At 40.8% G+C, this 20574-nt stretch overlaps 1 protein-coding gene across 2 annotated transcripts; it reads right to left on the minus strand.

The window, feature by feature from the left end:
• Positions 1 to 5444: 5444 nt before the first annotated feature.
• On the minus strand, positions 5445 to 20320 carry TMEM263 (transmembrane protein 263). 2 transcript variants are annotated; one of them, XM_072400407.1, is made up of 4 exons: positions 20174 to 20294; positions 16157 to 16240; positions 13014 to 13082; positions 5445 to 8482 (listed from the first exon to the last, which is right to left on the minus strand). In XM_072400407.1, exons 3-4 carry the CDS (start codon positions 13075 to 13077, stop codon positions 8202 to 8204), a joined length of 345 nt encoding a protein of 114 aa, XP_072256508.1. In that variant the 5' UTR covers positions 13078 to 13082; positions 16157 to 16240; positions 20174 to 20294; the 3' UTR covers positions 5445 to 8201. The 2 variants fall into 2 exon arrangements, with proteins under 2 accessions (XP_072256508.1, XP_072256506.1); XM_072400405.1 differs by lacking the exon at positions 16157 to 16240 and having other exon boundaries at positions 20174 to 20320.
• Between the last annotated feature and the right edge of the window lie 254 nt (positions 20321 to 20574).

The following is a 20574-nucleotide window of genomic DNA, read 5'->3' on the forward strand; positions in this document are numbered from 1 at the left end:
TGCAAAAAATACGGTACATCCCATCAGTCAGCCGTCATATGTACATCCCATCTAGCCTGATACCGTTCTTCCATAACCTTAAAGTCTTGGTGGAATTGTTCACCTTCCTCATCTCTGACTAAACCAAGGTTTTCCGGGAAGTTGGAAAGATAGCTATGCAGAAAATGCACCTTGATGCTCATATTGCAACCAAGCATTTTGTAGCTCTCCAAGAGTTTCTGGACAATTTCTGTGTAATTATTTGCTCGTGTGTTTCCAGGAAAGACTTTGACAATGGCTTTGAATAATAACCAAGCATTCTTTTTTTTGACTTCTGACATTGTCCTGATAAAATGTTCATCTTTGATAAGCTGCCGAATCTGTGGACCACCAAACACACCGGCCTTTAATTTTTCAAATGACAGGCTAGGAAATGCCAAAATGAGGTACTTGAAAGTCTTCTTCAGTTGGCAAAGCTTTAACGAACTGCTTCATCAGACCCAGTTTCATGTGCAGAGGCGGGCATATAATATTCTTTTTATCAACAAGTGGCTCATGTAGAGTGTTTTGATGACCTGGTTTTAGGGACGATCTTGGAGGCCAATTCCTTTCCACCCAATGCCTCTCATGAGCTCTGCTGTCCCACATGCACAGATAACAGGGATACTTGGTGTATCCCGTTGCTGACCAGGAAGGAAGCATACTATTTTAACGTCAACACAGATGACCCAGTTGTGTTGGTAATATTGCAACAACTCAATGACTCTCTTTATGTCTGCATATTCTTCACAAAGAGAAACTGAATGGCCAATTGGGACTGACCCAAAAATATTGCCATTGTGAAGGAGGACACACTTTAAGCTCCGCTTTGAGCTATTGATGAATAGTCGCCATTCAGTTGAGTTATAGATTGGAATTCCCAATTCCTCCATTAAACCAGGTATGTTATGGCAATACACAAAGCCACTGTCAGATCTAAAGTACTGCAGAAATGCTATTTCTCTGGTTTGAAAGTACGATACCGTTGTGCCTTTTTCAAGTACGTTTTTCTCACGCAGTGTTGATGCTAGGAGTTCTGAAGCCTTCTTTGATAGGTTAAAATCACGTATTTCATGCTGTTCAAATTCCTTATGAACAGTCCTCTTCAATTTCAAACTCTTCATCATTGTTCTCACCTAGTTCATCACATATCCATGTTTTTCAAGAGGGGGTAGTGTAACGAAAACCAGCCACTGGGCGTATAACTGATGATAGACTAGGATACTCTAAGTTACATTTATTTTTCTTGGTATATCCTGAAGTTTTCACTATACAAAAGTAACAGTCACTGAAATGATCTCCTGGCTCTTGCCAAACCATGGGTATACCAAATGGCATCTTATCACGTGTTCCCTTTGTCCACATCCATAAACTCTCGACACGCTGTTTGCAAACCTCATGAGGGGCCCAAGACTTATCTTGATCACCAAGTTTAACTTTGAAATATGCCAAATAGGCTTGCTCCACAAATGTGCTGATGTTCACCCTTTGACCGGGAATGGTGAAACTGCCACAGATATAACAAAATGAATCAGGGTTGTTTAGGCAATTACGACGAAAAACAGCAGAGCCAGACATGATCTGAAAGAAAGGAAATATGTGTGTAAGTAGAAAAAAAATTTTTGCTTATTCACTATGTAGAGCAGCACACAACCTCTGACCACACTGTCTTTCCTGTAAATGAATAGCCTATACAAATCCACGCTACAGTAATCGCATTAATATAAGCGGTATTGAAAAAACCTGACGTGACAGAAGAAAACTAACTGCACTTTCAGAATTAGCATACCTATTTCAGTGTAAATAAGCTTAAATATTGAAGTCAACAAAAAATTTGTTCAAAATTGTAATCTTTCAGTGCTAGGTCCAATTAATGATAATAATGTGCGGTACAACATTAATTTTTTAACATTAACCATCCATATTTACACATTGACCAAATTTCAAAAAGACTCATCCAACTGATAAAAAAAAATTACACTTTAGATTTAATGCTGAATTTCCTTCAGATTCGATTTTTTCATCAATTCGGAAGTGAGAATCTGCCCATGTGAACTAGTTATTTTTACAGTTTGACTGAAGTCTTTCTGTGCTTTTCTCTTCCTTTATTGGATAAATCTGTATCCAAAGCACAGTGGCTACTTAAGAAATATACAAGGAATGTGTCTAGGGACAATAGAGCAGATTCGGCATTCCATACCAGGAGATTACAAGTAATTGCAGGACATTCTCTTCAAAGATATTAGAGCCGTAGTTTGCACAAAGAGCGGTCATGACATCATGTCTGAATTACATGCTAGTAGAATCAATGTCAGTGTACTAATGCTAGGTTGGTGGCTAAAAGTTTAATAGTAAGAGGGTAAACATGACAACTAGCTTTTTCAGAATAAGAGCTAAGCAATGGCAGCCTTATTACAGGTTTTCTTCAATCTAAGGCAGCGATCAACAGCCGGTGGTTCGCAAGAAAATTTTGGTGATCCGTGGTTCTGGTCGGTGCGCCCCCTCGTGGAGTCAGGAGAAGGATCCCGCTGGGAGGGCGCACCGACCAGAGCCGCAGACCATGTCCCCCATATGGATCGCAGGCGCAGGGAAGTGGGCAGGTTGTGTCTCTGGACTAGGACTAGGACTCTCTGCAATAGGAGAGTGGGCGAGTTCTGGCATCATGACGTAGATAGCTGTAGATAACTCATCTCTACAATTTCCAATTTAGCCACCAGAGCCCCACAAATTACTCTGGTTGTTTAGAAATTCTCAAATTGTCATTTTACCTTGTTTCAGATTACTTTCCTGGCAAAGGTTAACCCACAGGACATCAACCTCATTCAACAAGTGCTGGATCACCAGTGCGCCTATCAAAGGTGCCCATCCATGGGGCACATTAAAAAACTTAGTATCCAGTCTTTCTTGCATTGGCAGCCTTCTCACATACAGTTAGGTCCATAAATATTTGGACAGAGACAATTTTTTTCTAATTTTGGTTCTGTATATTACCACAATTAGTTTTAAATGAAACAGCTCAGATGCAGTTGAACTGCAAAATTTCAGCTTTAATTCAGGAGGTTGAACAAAAAAGAAAAAAATTGTGAGGAACTAAAGCCTTTTATTTTACACAATCACTTCATTTCAGGGGCTCAAAAGTAGTTGGACAATTGACTCAAAGGCTATTTCATGGGCTGGTGTGGGCAATTCCTTTGTTATGTCATTATAAGTTAAGCAGATAAACGGCCTGGAGTTGATTTGGGGGGGGGGTGCTTGTATGTGAAAGATTTTGCTGTGAACAGACAACATGCAGTCAACGGAGCTCTCCATGGAGGTGAAACAAGCCATCAGTAAACAGAAAAAAAAAATTGAGAAATAGCTACAATCTAGTTTGGTACATCATGAGAAAGAAACAAAGCACTGGTGAACTCAGCAACGCCAAAAGACCTGGACATCCACGGAAGACAACAGTGGTGGATGATCCCAGAATAATTTTCATGGTGAAGAGAAACCCCTTCACAACAGCCAACCAAGTGAACAACACTCTCCAGGAGGTAGAAGTATCGATATCCAAGTCTACCATAAAGAGAAGACTGCATGAAAGTAAATACAGAGGGTGCACTGCAAGGTGCAAGCCATTCATAAACCGCAAGAATAAAAAAGGCTAGATTGGACTTTGCTAAAAAAAAAAAAAATCTAAAAAAGCCAGCACAGTTCTGGAAAAACATTCTTTGGACAGATGAAACCAAGATCAACCTTTACCAGAATGATGGCAAGAAAAAAGTATGGAGAAGGCGTGGAACAGCTCATGATCCAAAGCATACCACATCATCTGTAAAACATGGCGGAGGCAGTGTGATGGCTTGAGCGTGCATGGCTGCCAGTGGCACTGAGACACTAGTGTTTATCGATGATATGACACAGGACAGAAGCAGCCAAATTAATTCTGAGGTGTTCAGAGACATACTGTCTGCTCAAATCCAGCTAAATGCAGTCACAGATTGGGAGGCGTTTCATAATACAGATGGACAATGACCCAAAACATACAGCCAAAGCAACCCAAGAGTTTAATAAAGCAAAGAAGTGGAATATTCTTAAAAGGCCAAGTCAGTCACCTGATCTGAACCCAATTGAGCATGCATTTCACTTGCTGAAGACTAAACTTTGGACAGAAAGGCCCACAAACAAATGGCAACTGAAAGCCGCTGCAGTAAAGGCCTGGCAGAGGATTAAAAAGGAGGAAACCCAGCATCTGGTGATGTCCATGAGTTCAATACTACAGGCTGTCATTGCCAGCAACATTTTATTTTAAGCTTTTTAATTTGTCCAATGACTTTTAATCCACTGAAATGAAGTGATTGTGTTAAAAAGGCTTTAGTTCCTCACATTTTTATGCAATCTTTTTGTTCAACCCACTGAATTAAAGCTGAAAGTCTGCAGTTCAACTGCATCTGAGCTGTTTCATTTAAAATAATTGTGGTAATGTACAGAACCACAATTAGAAAAAAAGTTGTTTCTGTTCAAATATTTATGGACCTAACTGTATGATGAATACATTGGAATATTGAACATAGTTAGAGCTGAGCTGAAGTAACACAGACATTTCTTTGGCAGCTTGCCATATTAGAGCTGGGGTCCCCAACTGTCAGGTCGTAGGTTGTGAAAACAAGGCCACAGCTGTCCTCATCGACCTCAGTCTTCCATGTGACAGAAACAATCCATGTCCTCTCTCCTATCATTTTGTTCAGCCAATCACAAAAGCTGGTTTGTGTAATTGCCTGATCGAAATGTCAGTAGAGAAGAACCTGCTTATCATTGGCTGAAGGAAATGACAAGAAAGAGGACAATGATCCTTCCTGTTACAGCAAACACAAGGACAGGTGCGCTCTATTTATTATAAACTTTATTAAGTTTCATTACGTACCTGAATCCCCCTGTCCATAGAAATATTTTATTGCATGAAACCAGCCTGTGGTGCAAAATGGTTGGGGACCATTGTACTACAGCAGCGGTCCCCAACCACCGGGCCGCGGCCCACTACCGGTCCGCGGCGGTGTTTTCAGTGGGCCGCGAGTACATGATCCATTATTGAAAACGAAGCGGCACCCAACCACCATCCGCGGACCGGAAGTGGTCCGCAGCGGTGTTTGTATGAGATGCCGGTAAATGTACACAGTAGTCTGTGTACAAGCAATGCGAGCACATGACATGCAGCCTGATTGGCTGTCAGATGTCATGTGATCGCTTTGAAGCAGCAGAGGTGCACAGAGAGAAAAGAGAAGACGCCAGAGTATGTTTTCTCTCTGTGCACACCCCAACCCCCCCCCCCCCCCCCCCCGGTCCTCAGAGAAATTTCCTTCCGTGAAACCGGTCCCTGGGGCCAAAAAGGTTGGGGACCGCTGTACTACAGTATACAAAAAGCTTAGAAACACCCCAACACAAATGCATATAGGCACAAAGTTTATTTCTTTACCTCACCACAATTCACAGTTCAAGTGGGCGACTACTTCAGTACATATCTGAAAGGAATATTAAAAATACAAAGGGTGGGAGACCAAAGATAAAAGCAAGTTATTGAGTTTAGCACAACGATTTTGCACAGTGGCTCTGCTTAGCATGCCTTAGTAAACACAGCAAATAATTATAATATATAAAGAGAAAATAAGCATCTTGCAATGTATAAAAATATGGCCGCTACCACTTTCAGGACCTTCAAAACAGAAAAAAAAACAACTGATAAACAAATAGAACAAAAAACCTGCTAAACCAAATCTGTTTACTGCACCCATTTCAGTGAGAACAGTGGGTGGGTGTCAGTTGTGTAGCAATACAATGAATACAAAGTAGAAGATGAGGGATCACCCAGGTATTTCAGATCTGGGTGCATTCCATAGGGTGCATAACTTCTTTTTTTCCCCCCTTTGTTTAATGCTTTGTAATACATGCACAGAGAACAAGCATGCAGATAGGTTAAGTCAGAATGCTTAAATGTCCAGCCAAAGAGTTATTTTTTATCATTTTTTCTTAGCCATTGTCATAAGGACAGGAAATGAGGCAAGGGTGCTCTTATGGGACCCCTTATCACAGTAAAACCCAACAGGGGTTCCTGATTCTCCCCGGTCCAAAAATAGTTTTAGATGGACATTTACTTACAAACTTTAATATTTGTTGAGGGTCAATGACATCAAAAGACATGAAGTCATTGAACCAACATGGCAGCCCATCAACTATATATACACTAATATTTTCAGAAGGGGAAGTTAGCAACAGAAGCCTTGATACCTTTCCAGCATATTGGTCCTTTGATGACTCCAAAGAGAGGGTAAAGTTCAGATCGCTGGTAACCTACAGAGGCCCCGAGAGATCCAAGTAACTGGTTGGCCGATGGAACCAGCTGGTATCCACTCAAACTGAAATACCTGGTTGGGCTGACTGACCCTTTAAACAAAAATAGCTTTATACAGCATGCTACACATAACGTAGATGGTAGTGTAATAAGCATTTGTGCGGTGTACCTGAGGGTTCTCTATAAGGCACTAACAAGATGAGGGAAATAACAATAGAATTGAACTATTTGGTTTCTTTTTTTTTTCCACCAATTACAATAAATTAGAGTAGAACAGCTTACTGGTGGAAAAAAATCTACATTTTTTTTTTGTATATCTAGACAAAATTTTTATTTCACTTTGGATAGAGTAGGAAACAGTTGGTGTCTGTTTTATACTGCTATCTGAATAGCTTCAAACTCACTTTCTGTCCTGCTGAGTGCAAGTTCACCAAACAGGAAGTAAGAGAAAATGTCTTTACTGAAGTCCAGGTAGCAATAAAACCCAACAGGAGTTCCAAATATTCCCCACTCTATGTAAAACTAAAATAAAAATATAAGGTTTTGGCCAGATGTACTCTATATATAATGTACTTACAGAACTGTGCTATTCATAATTGTTGTAATCTCTTTAATATTGAGCTACCATCATCCTCAGCACTACAGCTGACATTTTAAGTGGTTGGTAAATGGAAGAGTTGGGCGAGGGGCACTCTAGTTTGGTTCTGTTGGCATATCATGGCATAAGGTAAGGTGAATGGGGATTGGTCAGAGTTCAGTCATATTAAGGGGGAGGGGGGCTTTCACAGAATCTATAGTCAAACCAAAGCTAAAGCAGCTTGAGGTATGACTGAGCACAAAAACTAGATGCATGGCAAAAAAAAAAAAAAAAGTTTTAAAGTGTATGTAAACTTTGTTTTTTTATTTTAAATAGTGTTATATGGTATGTGTAAAAATGTGATCTAGTGCCGACGGAGCATACACTTTACATGAGAAGTTGCTCTTGTAACAGTCCCAACATAAGTTACATATTTATCTGATATTGGGTCGAACGTGTCAGGATAGAAATATCAAAGCTGCCACTGAGGATTTGCTTTTGTGGGTACAATTTCAAAAGTTGTCATTCTGATCCTTATCAAGTCAATGTTGCAGTATTTTTAACCTAACAAGTTACATTTGAAGCCTTCATCTTCAGATGAAGCCAGTAATGGAGAGATGGGTAGAACACTGGCACAAAATATTACACGAATCATGGAAGGAATAGATGAGAGAGAACAGCATTTGAAATTCTGGAACAAACAAAGACGACTCCTATAGGAGCTTCACCTCTACTTATACCATAGCAATATTCTACTCCATCATCTACCAATACAATTGCACTGACTTAGTAAACCATGAAGGAAAATTTCAATAGATTAGGTTACATTATGTTATTGCTTCATCAGCCTAGCCAAACACACACAAAAAGAAAAAAAACAAAGTACTAACCGCTAACCATAATAACACATATATGTGCTGTGACTTTTTATCACATAATAAGCAAAAACACACGCATAAAGAAAAAAATAATTCAGACATAAATCCTCTAAACAAATGGCTTGGTAGACGTCACTGTTTCCAGCAAAAAAAAAAAAAAGTCAAAATATTTTGGTGAACGATACAAACACATGACTTGGTGTAATATAAATGTAACAATTGAAATGCAGTGTTAGTGAACAGGTAATAGTTCGTGTTCACTATACGACCGATTCTCCGTTCCGCTCGCTCGATTAGCCACACTGCTGCTACAATAACAAGTGTCCTATGTGGCGTGGCATTGGCTTGATTTTTCGGCAAACAGATGGTGGCTGGGACAGTCCTCTAGAATAATGTGATTGGCTCAGTCAGATTTGTCCTTCTTTTTTCCAGACACTTTATTGGAGACTGCTGATCCAACAGCGGCTACGCCGCCAGTGACTACTGACACGCCACCTTTTACGATGCCAACTCCTATACTGGGTACTGACGTGACGGCTGTTTTCGTCACTTCAAAACTTTTTCCTCCAATCCAAGCGACTCCACCGATGGTGGCGCCAACTGCTCCTTTGGTAATGCTAAAGATCCCACGAGATACACGAGAGATCATGCCAGGCTGTTGCTGAGGGTGGTCCTTGACGGTGTCTAGAAGATACAAAGAAAACCTTATTAACATGTGCAGGTCTCAATTTCTTTTCCGCTCATCTTGAACACTATTGCAAGTTAAAAAGAGAACCAGTCATGATGGCAGCTGCCAAAATACTAGTTCAATAGCGGTGATTCTGCTGTTTTAACTGTAATGTAATACGAGTCATGGACATGCAAAAAGTATAGTGATAAGTAGCTCCGACATTTTTTTCTTAGGTAGAAGCCAGCAACAGTCACTAGCTTTTTTTTTCCTTTTTAGAAGGCTTTCACCACCAGAGGGAGTCCAAGGGAAGGCAATGGATGGATTTTGTCATGGAATAAATGACCAGCATCTTGTCTTCCCAACATCTCCATCTAGTGGTGGCTGCAGGGAAAAAAAGATATAAAATACCTTTTAAGCAAAACAGTCAACCCCTTCAAAATTCATTTTAATAAAAGGGTTAAAAGTAAAAGAATGGAGCAAAAGTAAAGAATGGGCACATATCAATTATTCCCTTTTCACATCTTGTTGTGTTTTAAATCCGAGAATGATAACAAGATTAAAGTGAACCTGTACTTTTTTCTGCCACATAAGCATTTTACTTATAGGTAAATAACCATCAATATTAGATTAAAAATACTTTTACCTTAAAAAAAATATATAGCATTCTGTCACTTAGCCCTTTTTAAGTGCCAAAACCCAGTGACCACATTAGTTAAGAAGGAGTTTGATCCACAATGAACAGATGTCCGCAATAGTTTCCAATAAAGAAAACCAAATATTTTGGCCGTAGATACGGCCTAAGGTCTAATTCATTAAAAATCACTTTTAAGGGATTAAAGTTTAAACTCTTACAAGGAATAAAGAGGAATAAACAATAGTTATAAATTTGCTGAACATCAAATCATACCATTGTTAATATTATGGCATCATATCAAGCGTCTGAATCTGTAAAGCAAAATTAATTAAAGCCAATTCTCCAACCCCAGGAGATGGCTACATAGGATGAAGGTGGCCAATATTAGACAGGAAATTGGGGCAAAAGCACCTTTTCATTTGGTGCGGTCACCAAATTAAAAGGCATAAATTGCTGGCAAAGACCATGTATTTTAAATGTTGACTTTAAGCGTTTTCTATAAATCTTTTTTGGTTTTTTACTTGCAATATGTGCTAGAAACATTTACAACACCAGGAGACTCCATTACATAACACAGCCTCCTAGGCCCCTTGAATGTCATTACACTGTTTTTCTAGTAATGTTTAATTACTGTCTGTACTGGCCCAGCTCCTTACATAATCTTTTTTGTAGCTGGTGGTTATAAACAGAACACACTGACAGCTGAATGGCTATGGACGTACTATCATGGACTAGCAAATTACATGCATAAAATAATGGTGTTGATGGTCAGGTGATCTAATCTATTTAAAGTTCACCAATCCTTTAGTATTAACACGGCTCTTCTGATTTCCCTATGTGCACTATCTCAAGCTGTGACATGCTCAACCTACAGCGACCCACAACATTACACTTAGTGCTGTACAAACCATCCAATGTCAGCTGAGATATATAAAAAAAATAAAAAAAGGTCAGAGAACAAACAATACAACAATGTAATGTAACAGATGAAAAATATGTGAACTTTTTATTTTGATTTTCATTTATTTTTTCCCCCCCAAACAGAAAGTGTAGTCTTTAAAAGGCTTCCGCCGTGACGTTGTACAACATCTGTTCTTTTTACTCCCGAGTACAGCCCGTCCTTCACCCTGAGCTCAGACAGCAAACAGAACACGTTCTCACCTCTCCTCAATTCATACCCTGCCCGGATTACAATGTGCGGTAAGCCCCAACATCTCATAAAGTAGGTCTTCACCTGTCACATCAATGAAACAAACAGCAATGCTTACTGCACTAATGGAAAATGTGAGAATGAAAGTGCCTGCTGCACCAGCTCTATCATCTGCCAGAGCAAAGCTTCAATTATTGAGAGCTGGGTGTATAGACATCACCTTCCCTGCAAAATAGTAATGCCGTGCTGTATTAGGAAATATATATGGGCACACTGTGAGCATCTCACAGAGTGAATACTTGAAGCTCAACACACTGTGCTACTCTCCAACCACCCCTTCATCCTCTTGTGTAGTGGCTCCTGGGATTTTTTTTATTAAATTAGCCCTGTATGGTGTAACCCCTCTTTTTAAACTCTGTGATGCAATTCAGGGAGCCAGGAGGAGCTCAAAGTCTCTGCAAATTATTATGTTAGCAATCAGAGGCAGAGATAAATATCTTGCTCCCAAAGCTTGCCTAGCTGTTTCAGGGACATGGTCTCCTGTGTTATGAAGGAACTCTGGGCAATACTAGAACTTGCTCTATATCCTCTATGCACAGCTGGTCGCCCAAGGATGCTTGTCCTCTATTGCATGCTTGTCCTCTATTGTGTTTGTGTGGTGCAGGCACATAGAAATGCCATTTGTGACAACTTTCTCATGACTCAAAAAACCACTTTGGGAGTGAAGTTTAACAGAAATGGATTTCACAGCTGCTGCCTCTCACACACTGTATCAGCTCATAGACATTCCTGGAGTGCATCTACATGCAGACCTCACCATGTAATACCTACACATGGAGCAGACACTAAATAACTGGTAGAACAGGTAGAACAGGCAAATAGTTGACTTCCCAATGTTAATGCTGCCTCGTGGATACATTGTGCAACGTCCTACCTAAGTAATCCAATCATGTAGATCAGTGAAATAAACATGTTGTAAATGCGTTTGATCTTCTGCGAGCCTACACACACCTCTTTATATTTCTTATGCAAATCTACAATCAAATTCTAACGTGTGGCTAATGATCCTAATCTTCACCCTCATAGCGACATACAGATTTCTTGAAGATCCAAGGTAAATTAAACACCAAAATTCGAAACACGTCATAGGATTAACAGTAAAACGGTGAGTAATCCATAGGCTCACTCACAATGTCACTGCAGCAGACAGAACTGTACATTCCAGCAACCAAAATAGCTCTGTCATCACTATTGCCATTACACCTGATATGATATCTGCTCATGCCACAGAAGCAGGTCAACAAGACAATCATATAAACACAGACTATTTTCATATTCCAGACTTGTGACACTGGGTCAGACATGCAATCATAGGATTTGGTGATGAAGTATACTTTATCATTGCTCCACACAGACCTAGAAGAAACCTGACAGAATAAAACATATAGGAACTGCATGTTACTAAAACAAGCTACCTGACCACACAACCCCACATCTCCTGTATGTACAAGGATGAGGTCATTTTAGCGGCAGTGTCACAGTTGCTGCCTGTCAATTTCCTGACCCCATCCCTGCACATTATAAGTATGCAAGGTTAGTCCCTACACAGGGACTGGTACTGGTTTGCAGCAGCAAGTCAGAAGAGGAAATTTTATTTATAAATTAATATAATTTTAATATAATATATTATATAATATATATTATAATATATAATAATAATATAATAATAATAATTTTTTTTTATACCAAACCATTCTTAATTTTCTATAAAAGGGACTGAAGACATATTAAAATATAGTCATTGGGGGATGTACAGTACAAAGGAACAACCCAGGGACCTGTTCCACAAACATTAGAATAACCAACACTGTTCTACTCAAAAATGTTTTTCAGCTGGGAGGGAAACTGTAATGCAGTGCTCAACCCAGGAATTTTTTTGAGCCGGGTAGGAAGATACTGTAGGCGAGTGTCAGCCCCTGTATTGTGACCCAACTCTTCAGTAGCCACATAAAAACAGCCAGGTGGTTACTGAAAAGTGCCTGGGTGGTGCGCCCAGCTAAAAGGGGCTGGGGAGAACACTGTAATGGGTTGGTCAAAAAGCTGGTGGGGCAACACATGACGCATTTAGTGTTCCCAGTTGTTTGTGCCATAGGTATCCAGTAATACCCAGAAATCAGTCCGTTTTCTACCACCCCTCTATACTTCATCCTAACTTTCTAATCCCCACCCATGAGCCATTTTACATTACCTTTGTATTATGCCCCAATTGTCCAGTGTCTCTGTATTGTGACCCAACTTTTCAGTAACTACGCAAAAAAAGCTGTGAGGTTACTGAAAAGTGCCGGGTGGTGTGAGGCTGGGGAGAACACTGAACAAAGGTATTTCAACAGTGGCAAAGCACACAATTCAAATCTTTACCGCCTGTCCAATGTGAAAGATTTATCTTCTGTTCTAGTAAAAAAACTCTATTAGTTTGGATTTCCAAACCACTTCCTGTTTCAGTGACAGTGGACACTAGATTTAATAGATGAGTAAATCATCCTAATTATGACTTAAAGAAATGACAACTTTATCGGACTGTTAAGCCTAACCTATCTCGGGAACAATTAAAATGAAAGGTTTTCCTGTGCACCAACTAAACTGTGGAAATCCCTCCCCCTTTCTCAAGTAAAACATGTTAAACCAAATCTAATTTTGGTACCACCATGATAAACAGGCTAAATTGGTAAAGGACAATCCCTTAGAGAGAAACTGCAATTACCCTCTGGTGACGCCTCCTGTAGATAAGCAGGGACCTCTTCTTCTGGTTGCTGTGTCTGATTCATGGTGCCTGCAACACAAACACAGTTCTTGTAATTATACACAGCGATAAACCAGTCGGCAGAAGTATATACATAGTTATTTTTGTACTCCGTCCATTCTAGGACACACAGCAACAATATGCAAAGTATTGCAAAGATGTAAGGATATGTCTGCTAGTACAGAGATGACCCCAGAGACTCAGGCAGAATGCAGACTGCTTTCTTCTGCTGTATAGTATGGAGTAAAAACAACACTGGGAACCATTTACAGCAGCCAAGACTTCAGGACATCATATTTTTACTGTTCTATATTTTGATTAGTGTATTTTACATACAAATATAGAAGTTACTTCCCCCACCTCCTAGATTGTAAGCTCTTCGGGGCAGGGTCCTGTCCTCCTCCTGTGTCACTGTCTGTCACTTTAACGTACAGTGCTGCTTAATATGTTGGTGCTATATAAATACAGGTTAATATTAATAATATTAATAATAATAATGAAAGTGCTCTAGTGGTTATCTAGTGGTTACATACAGATGTAAAAGAGCTCTAGTGATATTGTAGATCAGAGAAAAGAGAGGTAGTGAGGACTCGTTCACACTGGGGAATGCAATGGACCGCACAGTAAATGCACTGATGCACTGTGTTGCCATGTATTGTAATGTAATGTATTGTAATATATGGTGCTGTCCCGCCCTGGCTTTCACCAGCCTTGGCTGCATTACCTCTCTGATCCTTTCTCCATCACAGCCAACAACACCACATACTGCTTTTCTTTTTGGGGGAACATGTAACTTCCTCCGCTATGACAGCGCTCAGGTCTAGCAGTATATCTTTTGTCCCAAGCTTGAAGGAGTGGTACCATATCCCTGCTACCAGTGATTACATTGCAGAAAGGAGGAGAAGAACGGGCACCATCAAGGAGGAATAACTGAGCTCAAAGGGCCTTCATAAAGACACGGTCATTTGTTCTGCAATGGCCAGGTGACAGTGCTTACTCTAGACTTTCTATAACTTATTATAATAGCAGTTTCTCTTCTGGTAACAAATAGGAATTGCTTTTATGGTATCCAAACAGAGCAATGTTCTCCCCAGCTCCTTTTAGCCAGGCGCACCACCCGGCACTTTTCAGTGACCACCCGGCTGTTTTTGGATAGTTACTGAAAAGTTGGGTCTCAATACAGGGGCTGCCACCCACCTACAGCTTCTTTCACATTTTATTAATAATAAATAGTAAAATGGCTGAAATCCAGTAAGCTCCCAACCTAGTTTTTCAGCTGACAGCACAGCACCTTTCCTGCACAGAAACCCCAAGCACTGTTAGTCCTGCTTTATATATATATATATTTATAGTCTTGCTGCAAAACCTCCCTTTGATGTGATGAGGAGGAAGTGGGAGGGAGATGTTATGTTGCCCACAACTGGAATACTGTGTGACTGACAACGAATAACAGGTCAAAGTCCTTGTTGTCTGCTAAAAAGGAAGTTAGAAGAACAATGGGTTTCTGCTGGATCAATAGGTTAGGATCAATCAGGGTCAGTATAGGAGGGCAGGTGAAGACTCAGGAAGATATTAAAGGGATACAATATAAAGAACACAGGTAAAGGTGAAATGAAAACCCTAGGGGAAGGGGGTGAAAAATCTGCAAACATCCTTAATGACAAAGCTAAGTACTATGTGAGCTTGCCACCATACCCCAGACCCAGGTGGCTTTTTATCTAAAACTAAATCTTCCCCGGTATTTTCACCTAGCACACTTCCTGCCCTAAGGTGAACCCACATATTACATGGACCCAGCTCCTATCTATTAACAGGTAAAATAGCTTTCATAGCTTTTAAAACTAAAAGATTTATGCTAGAGGCACATACTGGGTAATGCGGAATAGTTCAAAAAAAATTCTAGAAATGAGCTTTACAAACAGTGACTTGAGGGGATGTTTTTACCTGCGTAATAAAAGCAAACAGATCATTCAGTGAGGTTCCCAGCTACAGTGATCACCATCCGCTCATGTCACAGCTTGTCTATAGGCCTCTAGGGCCCATGTGTATGTCCCATCCTACATAGCCAGAAGCTCCTTCACGCCTTCACAGGATACGAACGCATGTTGGGTACAGAAGTGCAGTGAGGTATCCGAGATCAAAAAAGATCCTAGCAAGCTGTAATTGTAGCTGAAAATGTTACCCAGTCTTCTACTAAAACACACACATAGTATTGTGTATTATACTAGTTACGTTTAAAAAAAAAAAAAAAAACAGTACATGCCTGCAATACGCACAATTGCTGAGGTTTTATCCCTACAAAAATACTACAAGTAGCAAAATATACAATATATATATATAATATATATATATATATATATATATATATATATATATATATATATATATATATATATAAAATTAAGCTCCTATCTGGCTGTAGTAAGCAGTCAGCGCTTAGTCATGTCCAAGCTCTCCCCTGCTGGACTACAGAACATGTGGATAAAGAAAGGGGAAGGTGATTTATAGTCCAGCAGAACTGATAACAAATTCATAATTAACTTCACCTTTAGTGAAAATTACTTGTGACCTATTACTGGCTTCACTTAAGCTGCGTACACACCTGCAATTTTTCTCGTTGGAAAGGATCTTTCACGATCCTTTCCAACGACAAAGGACTGCACGATGCATGAACGATGCTGTACATACAGCACCGTTCATGCTCTATGGAGAGGGGAGGGGGAGAGCGACAGAGCGGCACCCTGCTGCGCGCTCTCCCCTTCCCTTTCATTAGGATCGGCTGTCGTCCATCGTCCATGGATCCGGCAGGTCGGTCGTCCGGACGATGGACGACACCGACTGTACACACGGCAGATTTTCGCCCGATAATTGGCCGATACCGATTATCGGGCGAGAAAAATTTGCCGTGTGTACGCAGCTTAAGTTCCAGGACAGAAAGATAAACCATGACTGCCAGGTAGCTGGCATAATTAGAATGGTAGCCGGCACTTATGCTCCAGTACCGGGTCTCTTTAGGCCAACAGCCCCCGGAAACACTGGGCAGATTGTACAATATTACTGAAGGGAAGATGTTTCCATTGAAAACAATGGTGCACAGTCCTCACCAATGCGTTTGTTGAGTGCTGTATTTCTGGTTGCGGTCTAGCCTTCTTGTCCCTGCAAGCGTGCTTTTCTTAGGATGAATGGCACTGTGTGTAAAACACATTTCACATGCTTCTTAAAACACACACAGCTGCACAAGAGGCATGCACACCCCCCCCCCCCCTCCAAAAAAAAGGCACAGAGAAAATAGGTTTTAATAAATATAATATACAAAATCAATGTATGATAATCCATGCTTGGAAAAACATGAAAACTGCATGCATTTATAAATGTAGAAGTGTAATCGGGTTCTATATGTCCTGGGTTTAAATATCATCTACATACAAAGCATTTAATTAATCTTTATGCAATGGGAATTATGACTTTACTTGTCTTCCTAACTGGAATGCTCTTGGGTCAATGACTTGAAAAATACAGATGTCAGAGACAGCCAGTCAACAGGCATTTTCCAAGCCACCAGCAATGGCAGGATCAATATTAACTTAATATTAAATGCCAAAAGATTTCCGTCACTATTTTGGACAGAATAGGAAATATATAAAACTGCTATTTTTTATTTTTATTTTTTTTTGTGTGTCCTTTTCAATAAATTTCCATTTATCTCCACAATGAGGCAAACACATTCTTGGGGCAAGTACACATACAGTGCACCTAGAAATATTTTTAAACTGAGTGGGAAGAAATTGTAGGCGGGTGTCAGCCCCCGTATTGTGACCCAACTCTTCAATAACCTCCCATAAACAGCCAGCTGGTTACCCAAAAGTGACAATGACATGAGTGGATTTTCACTTATAATCAGATTTGAAATTGCAAGAAACAATCAGATAGTGAAACTGTAGGTAATTCAACTATCAACCAATCAAGCGAGACTATTATTCTTTGGGGGGGTCTAATTGAGTGTAATATTAAATATCAATCAAATGTATACAAGCTCCATTGTGTATAGGAATGATCCTACATACCCTTAGGAGTTTCAATCATTTCTGTCTGGGAAAGGAAATAGAGAGGGAATAATCTCATACATGTATGTGCCCATTGATTGGAATAATGATCAGTTTGGTCAGTTAAGTGCAAAATTTGCAGCTGATCTTTCCTTGTTCTCTAGGCCCTAAACACATGTCACCATATTCTTATTAGAAAGGTTCCTATCTTTTCTTGTACTGGTAGTTAACAGTTTTCTATTTCAGAGATAAGAGCGAATCTTCTCACTGGGGACAAAGACAGTGAAAACATAAATAGGATTCTAAGCCCCTACCATTTAATTAAAACTAAAAAAAACAAAAAAAAACAAACAAAAAAAAAATGGCTTTTGATATACTTAAAAAAAGTACAAGACAAAAAGAACAATACAAACAAATGACAGCTAAAACTACAATGCAAAACAAAAGTAAAATGTCACAGAACAAAGTCATATTGAGTCACATAGTTATAAAGATTCCTCCAAACTAAGAATAATCTGTAATATCCCAGACAGAGATCCAATTCTGCAATCATAACTTCAGCATTATTGTGCAAAACTAAAGTCTAATGTGCGAGGCGGCAGCAGCAGATAAAGTTTACACTTCACTTCCAGCGCTGCATTTTGATAATATCAGGTTTTTAAGCTGAACAAAAGCTGTGTAGATGGGAGGAGGCCTGGCTCACCAGCACAGGGAGGCTTTTCTTCTATCCAGTGACGTGGCAGAGACTTAAACCTGATCCCTGGCTTGCTGGAACCTCTGCCACGCTTTACAGCAACATTTCCATGTCATCCCAGGGGATGGGGAACTATTTACCTACACACCATGCATGTGGCAGGAAGACAACCCCCTCCCTGATACACAAATAACTTCTATACAGAGATGGCTGGAGTTTACATTGTGTCAAATGCAAGCAAGAAACTTTAGAGGATAGCACTTAGCTGATCAGAGGGAATCTGGCCAGAAAAGGGGAAGGGGGGGGGAGCAAGTATAAAAAATGAGCAGCCATTACAGATGGAACTTAAAAAAAAACACAGCTACTGTACAAAAGCAGATTTTACATTTACTATTTCTAAATAATGGCCCACAGTGTGCTAACTATTCAATAACAATTATCACATACCAATTAGAGGGGCATACAATACGAAGTGATGGGGTTCACTCGTGCAAAATCAGTCATAATTTCATATCTGTTTATTACAAGACACACATACATATATCATATAAATATAATATCACACATCACACATGCATCACCTCACATAAGTATACCATATAAACCAAGGATGTCCACCTTCAGTCCTTGAGGGTCACATACAGACCCCCTTGTATACTATAACTTACTAAAAATATGTGCTGATCCTGACCCCTCGAGAACCGGGAGTTAAACCCCCCTGGTACAGAGGAGGCTTGCTGTCCATACTGCACATGACGTTCTAATAGCCACAGAACAAATAATATAGTTCCTGCACTGTCTCCAGGATTCTACACACTTTATTACAAAGTTATGACATTGTCCACATTGTATTCAGAATATTCACATCTGCTAATTATATAATACACCACTATAGAGGGTGGTACATCAAACAGTTCTCGTTACCTTCACTTCTTGGAAAGGTGCAGCACACCTTACAGAACTTGTAAAGTCAGCACAATTCCCTCACTCAGTCCCTACAGCTAGAACATTGGGATCAGCCCATTGCTCAGAATGTGGATTCTACAGTCACCAGAATCATCTACAAAGACAATATTGTCACCACACTGGGACCAGACCATCCTATACGCCATATTAAAAAATAAACCCAAAGTTGTTGACGCATAGACCGTAGGGGACTTTTTGTGGTTTCCACAAAAACTGATTGGTGGGAATCATACCAGAAAATGAGCAGTTACTAAATTTAGCAGCTTTTTATGATGGGAGGAACAAGCAAAAATAGCATCAGTTCACCACGTAGTCTGTAATACTAGCACTGCCCAGAACAATCCGGTATATGATTTCTGATGGCTCTACACCATCCTCTCTCAACTTTACAAACATGGAGAAACCCGTGAATGAACTTTCAGTTTTCAAGGAATCGCTGCTAATAATTAAATCCACAGGTACATAGCATAAAGCAAACAAGACATAGGAAGAAAAAATTATCAACAGCACCGGCGGTCGCTGGGGGAAGGACCTCCCCCGCGCATGGCGGCCGCTGGGAAAAGGACCTCCCCCGCGCATGGAACTTTCTAAATTGGTGGTCAATGGAAGAAGGACCACCTTACCAGGGTGATGGGTGAGAGAAGGACCTTCTTACACAATCCCCTTACATTGGACTCACTGCAGTCCTTGCAAGTAGGGCAGTGACAGCCGCTCACAAACATCGGTGATCTACGTACGGCGGTCCATCATGGTTACTCATGACGTGACTACACCCAGCGTAAAGTCCTACAGCAGCCCATCATACACATCCTACTAATATAATAATACATCACTAACCAGGCCAGTCCTATCAGTGCCTCTGTCTGGGATGGTCATTGTCCCGGTTCCCATTATTGATCATTGCCCTGTCCTGGCATAGCCCATGTCACTCTACAACCTGCTACCCATAAGGAGCAAAGTCCCTACTGTTACTTATCGCATAGTCCTTACTACCAGATCTGTCCGCCATCATCCATGGCACAGTCCCTACCATTGGCAGGTCTGCTCCCCCAGTCCCTACTGATATCAGTTCACCTCATGGACCAAAACAATTCGACCAAAACCCAGCATGTGCCTGCAGAGGTCCATGGCACGGTCCCATATTACTCCCATCACCTGCTGCTTGTACAGTCCATGACACTGTCCTTATTTGTATGCGTGCTGGCAATGGTCCATACCATGGTCCCTGATGTCCCCTGCACCAGTCCACAATACAAACCTATCAGTGTGCAATATTCCCATACCCAGTCCCTGGCAGCACATCACACAGTGCATAATAAGCATCTTCTGGCAACTGTCCATGACACCGTCCTTAATGCAACCAGAGCCCCTCCATCACTGCAGCGGTGCCCCTCAGTGCCACCACGGTCCGTACTCACCGGTACTATTCCCGCCTCTCTACCGATGACTGGTCGTATCACAGCCCCGGTGACGGATCTCCCTCCGCCGCTCTGCTGGCTCACACTTCACTCTGCGGCCGCTGCAGACGTGGCGCCTGACGCATCCTTCCGCTTAGCTAATCGCGGCTGCCCTCTGTCTCGGCCAATCAGCCCTTAGCTCAGCGCAAGTGACGTGGAATCTCCCAGATGTTTCTAAATTCTTCGCTGTGGTGATGGAGGGGGCAGCTGTGTGCAGGAAACTCACTATGCTCCTATATACAGTACATGCCCTTATACCCCCCTGTGCCTGCCCCCTCGTCACCTGTACCTGCACCTATACCCCCCTGTGCCTGCATCCATCTCACCTGTACCTGCACCTATACCCCTCTGTGCCTGCCCCC

This window comes from Pyxicephalus adspersus, chromosome 2, assembly GCF_032062135.1.
Source record: "Pyxicephalus adspersus chromosome 2, UCB_Pads_2.0, whole genome shotgun sequence".
Taxonomy (NCBI): Eukaryota; Metazoa; Chordata; class Amphibia; order Anura; family Pyxicephalidae; genus Pyxicephalus; species Pyxicephalus adspersus.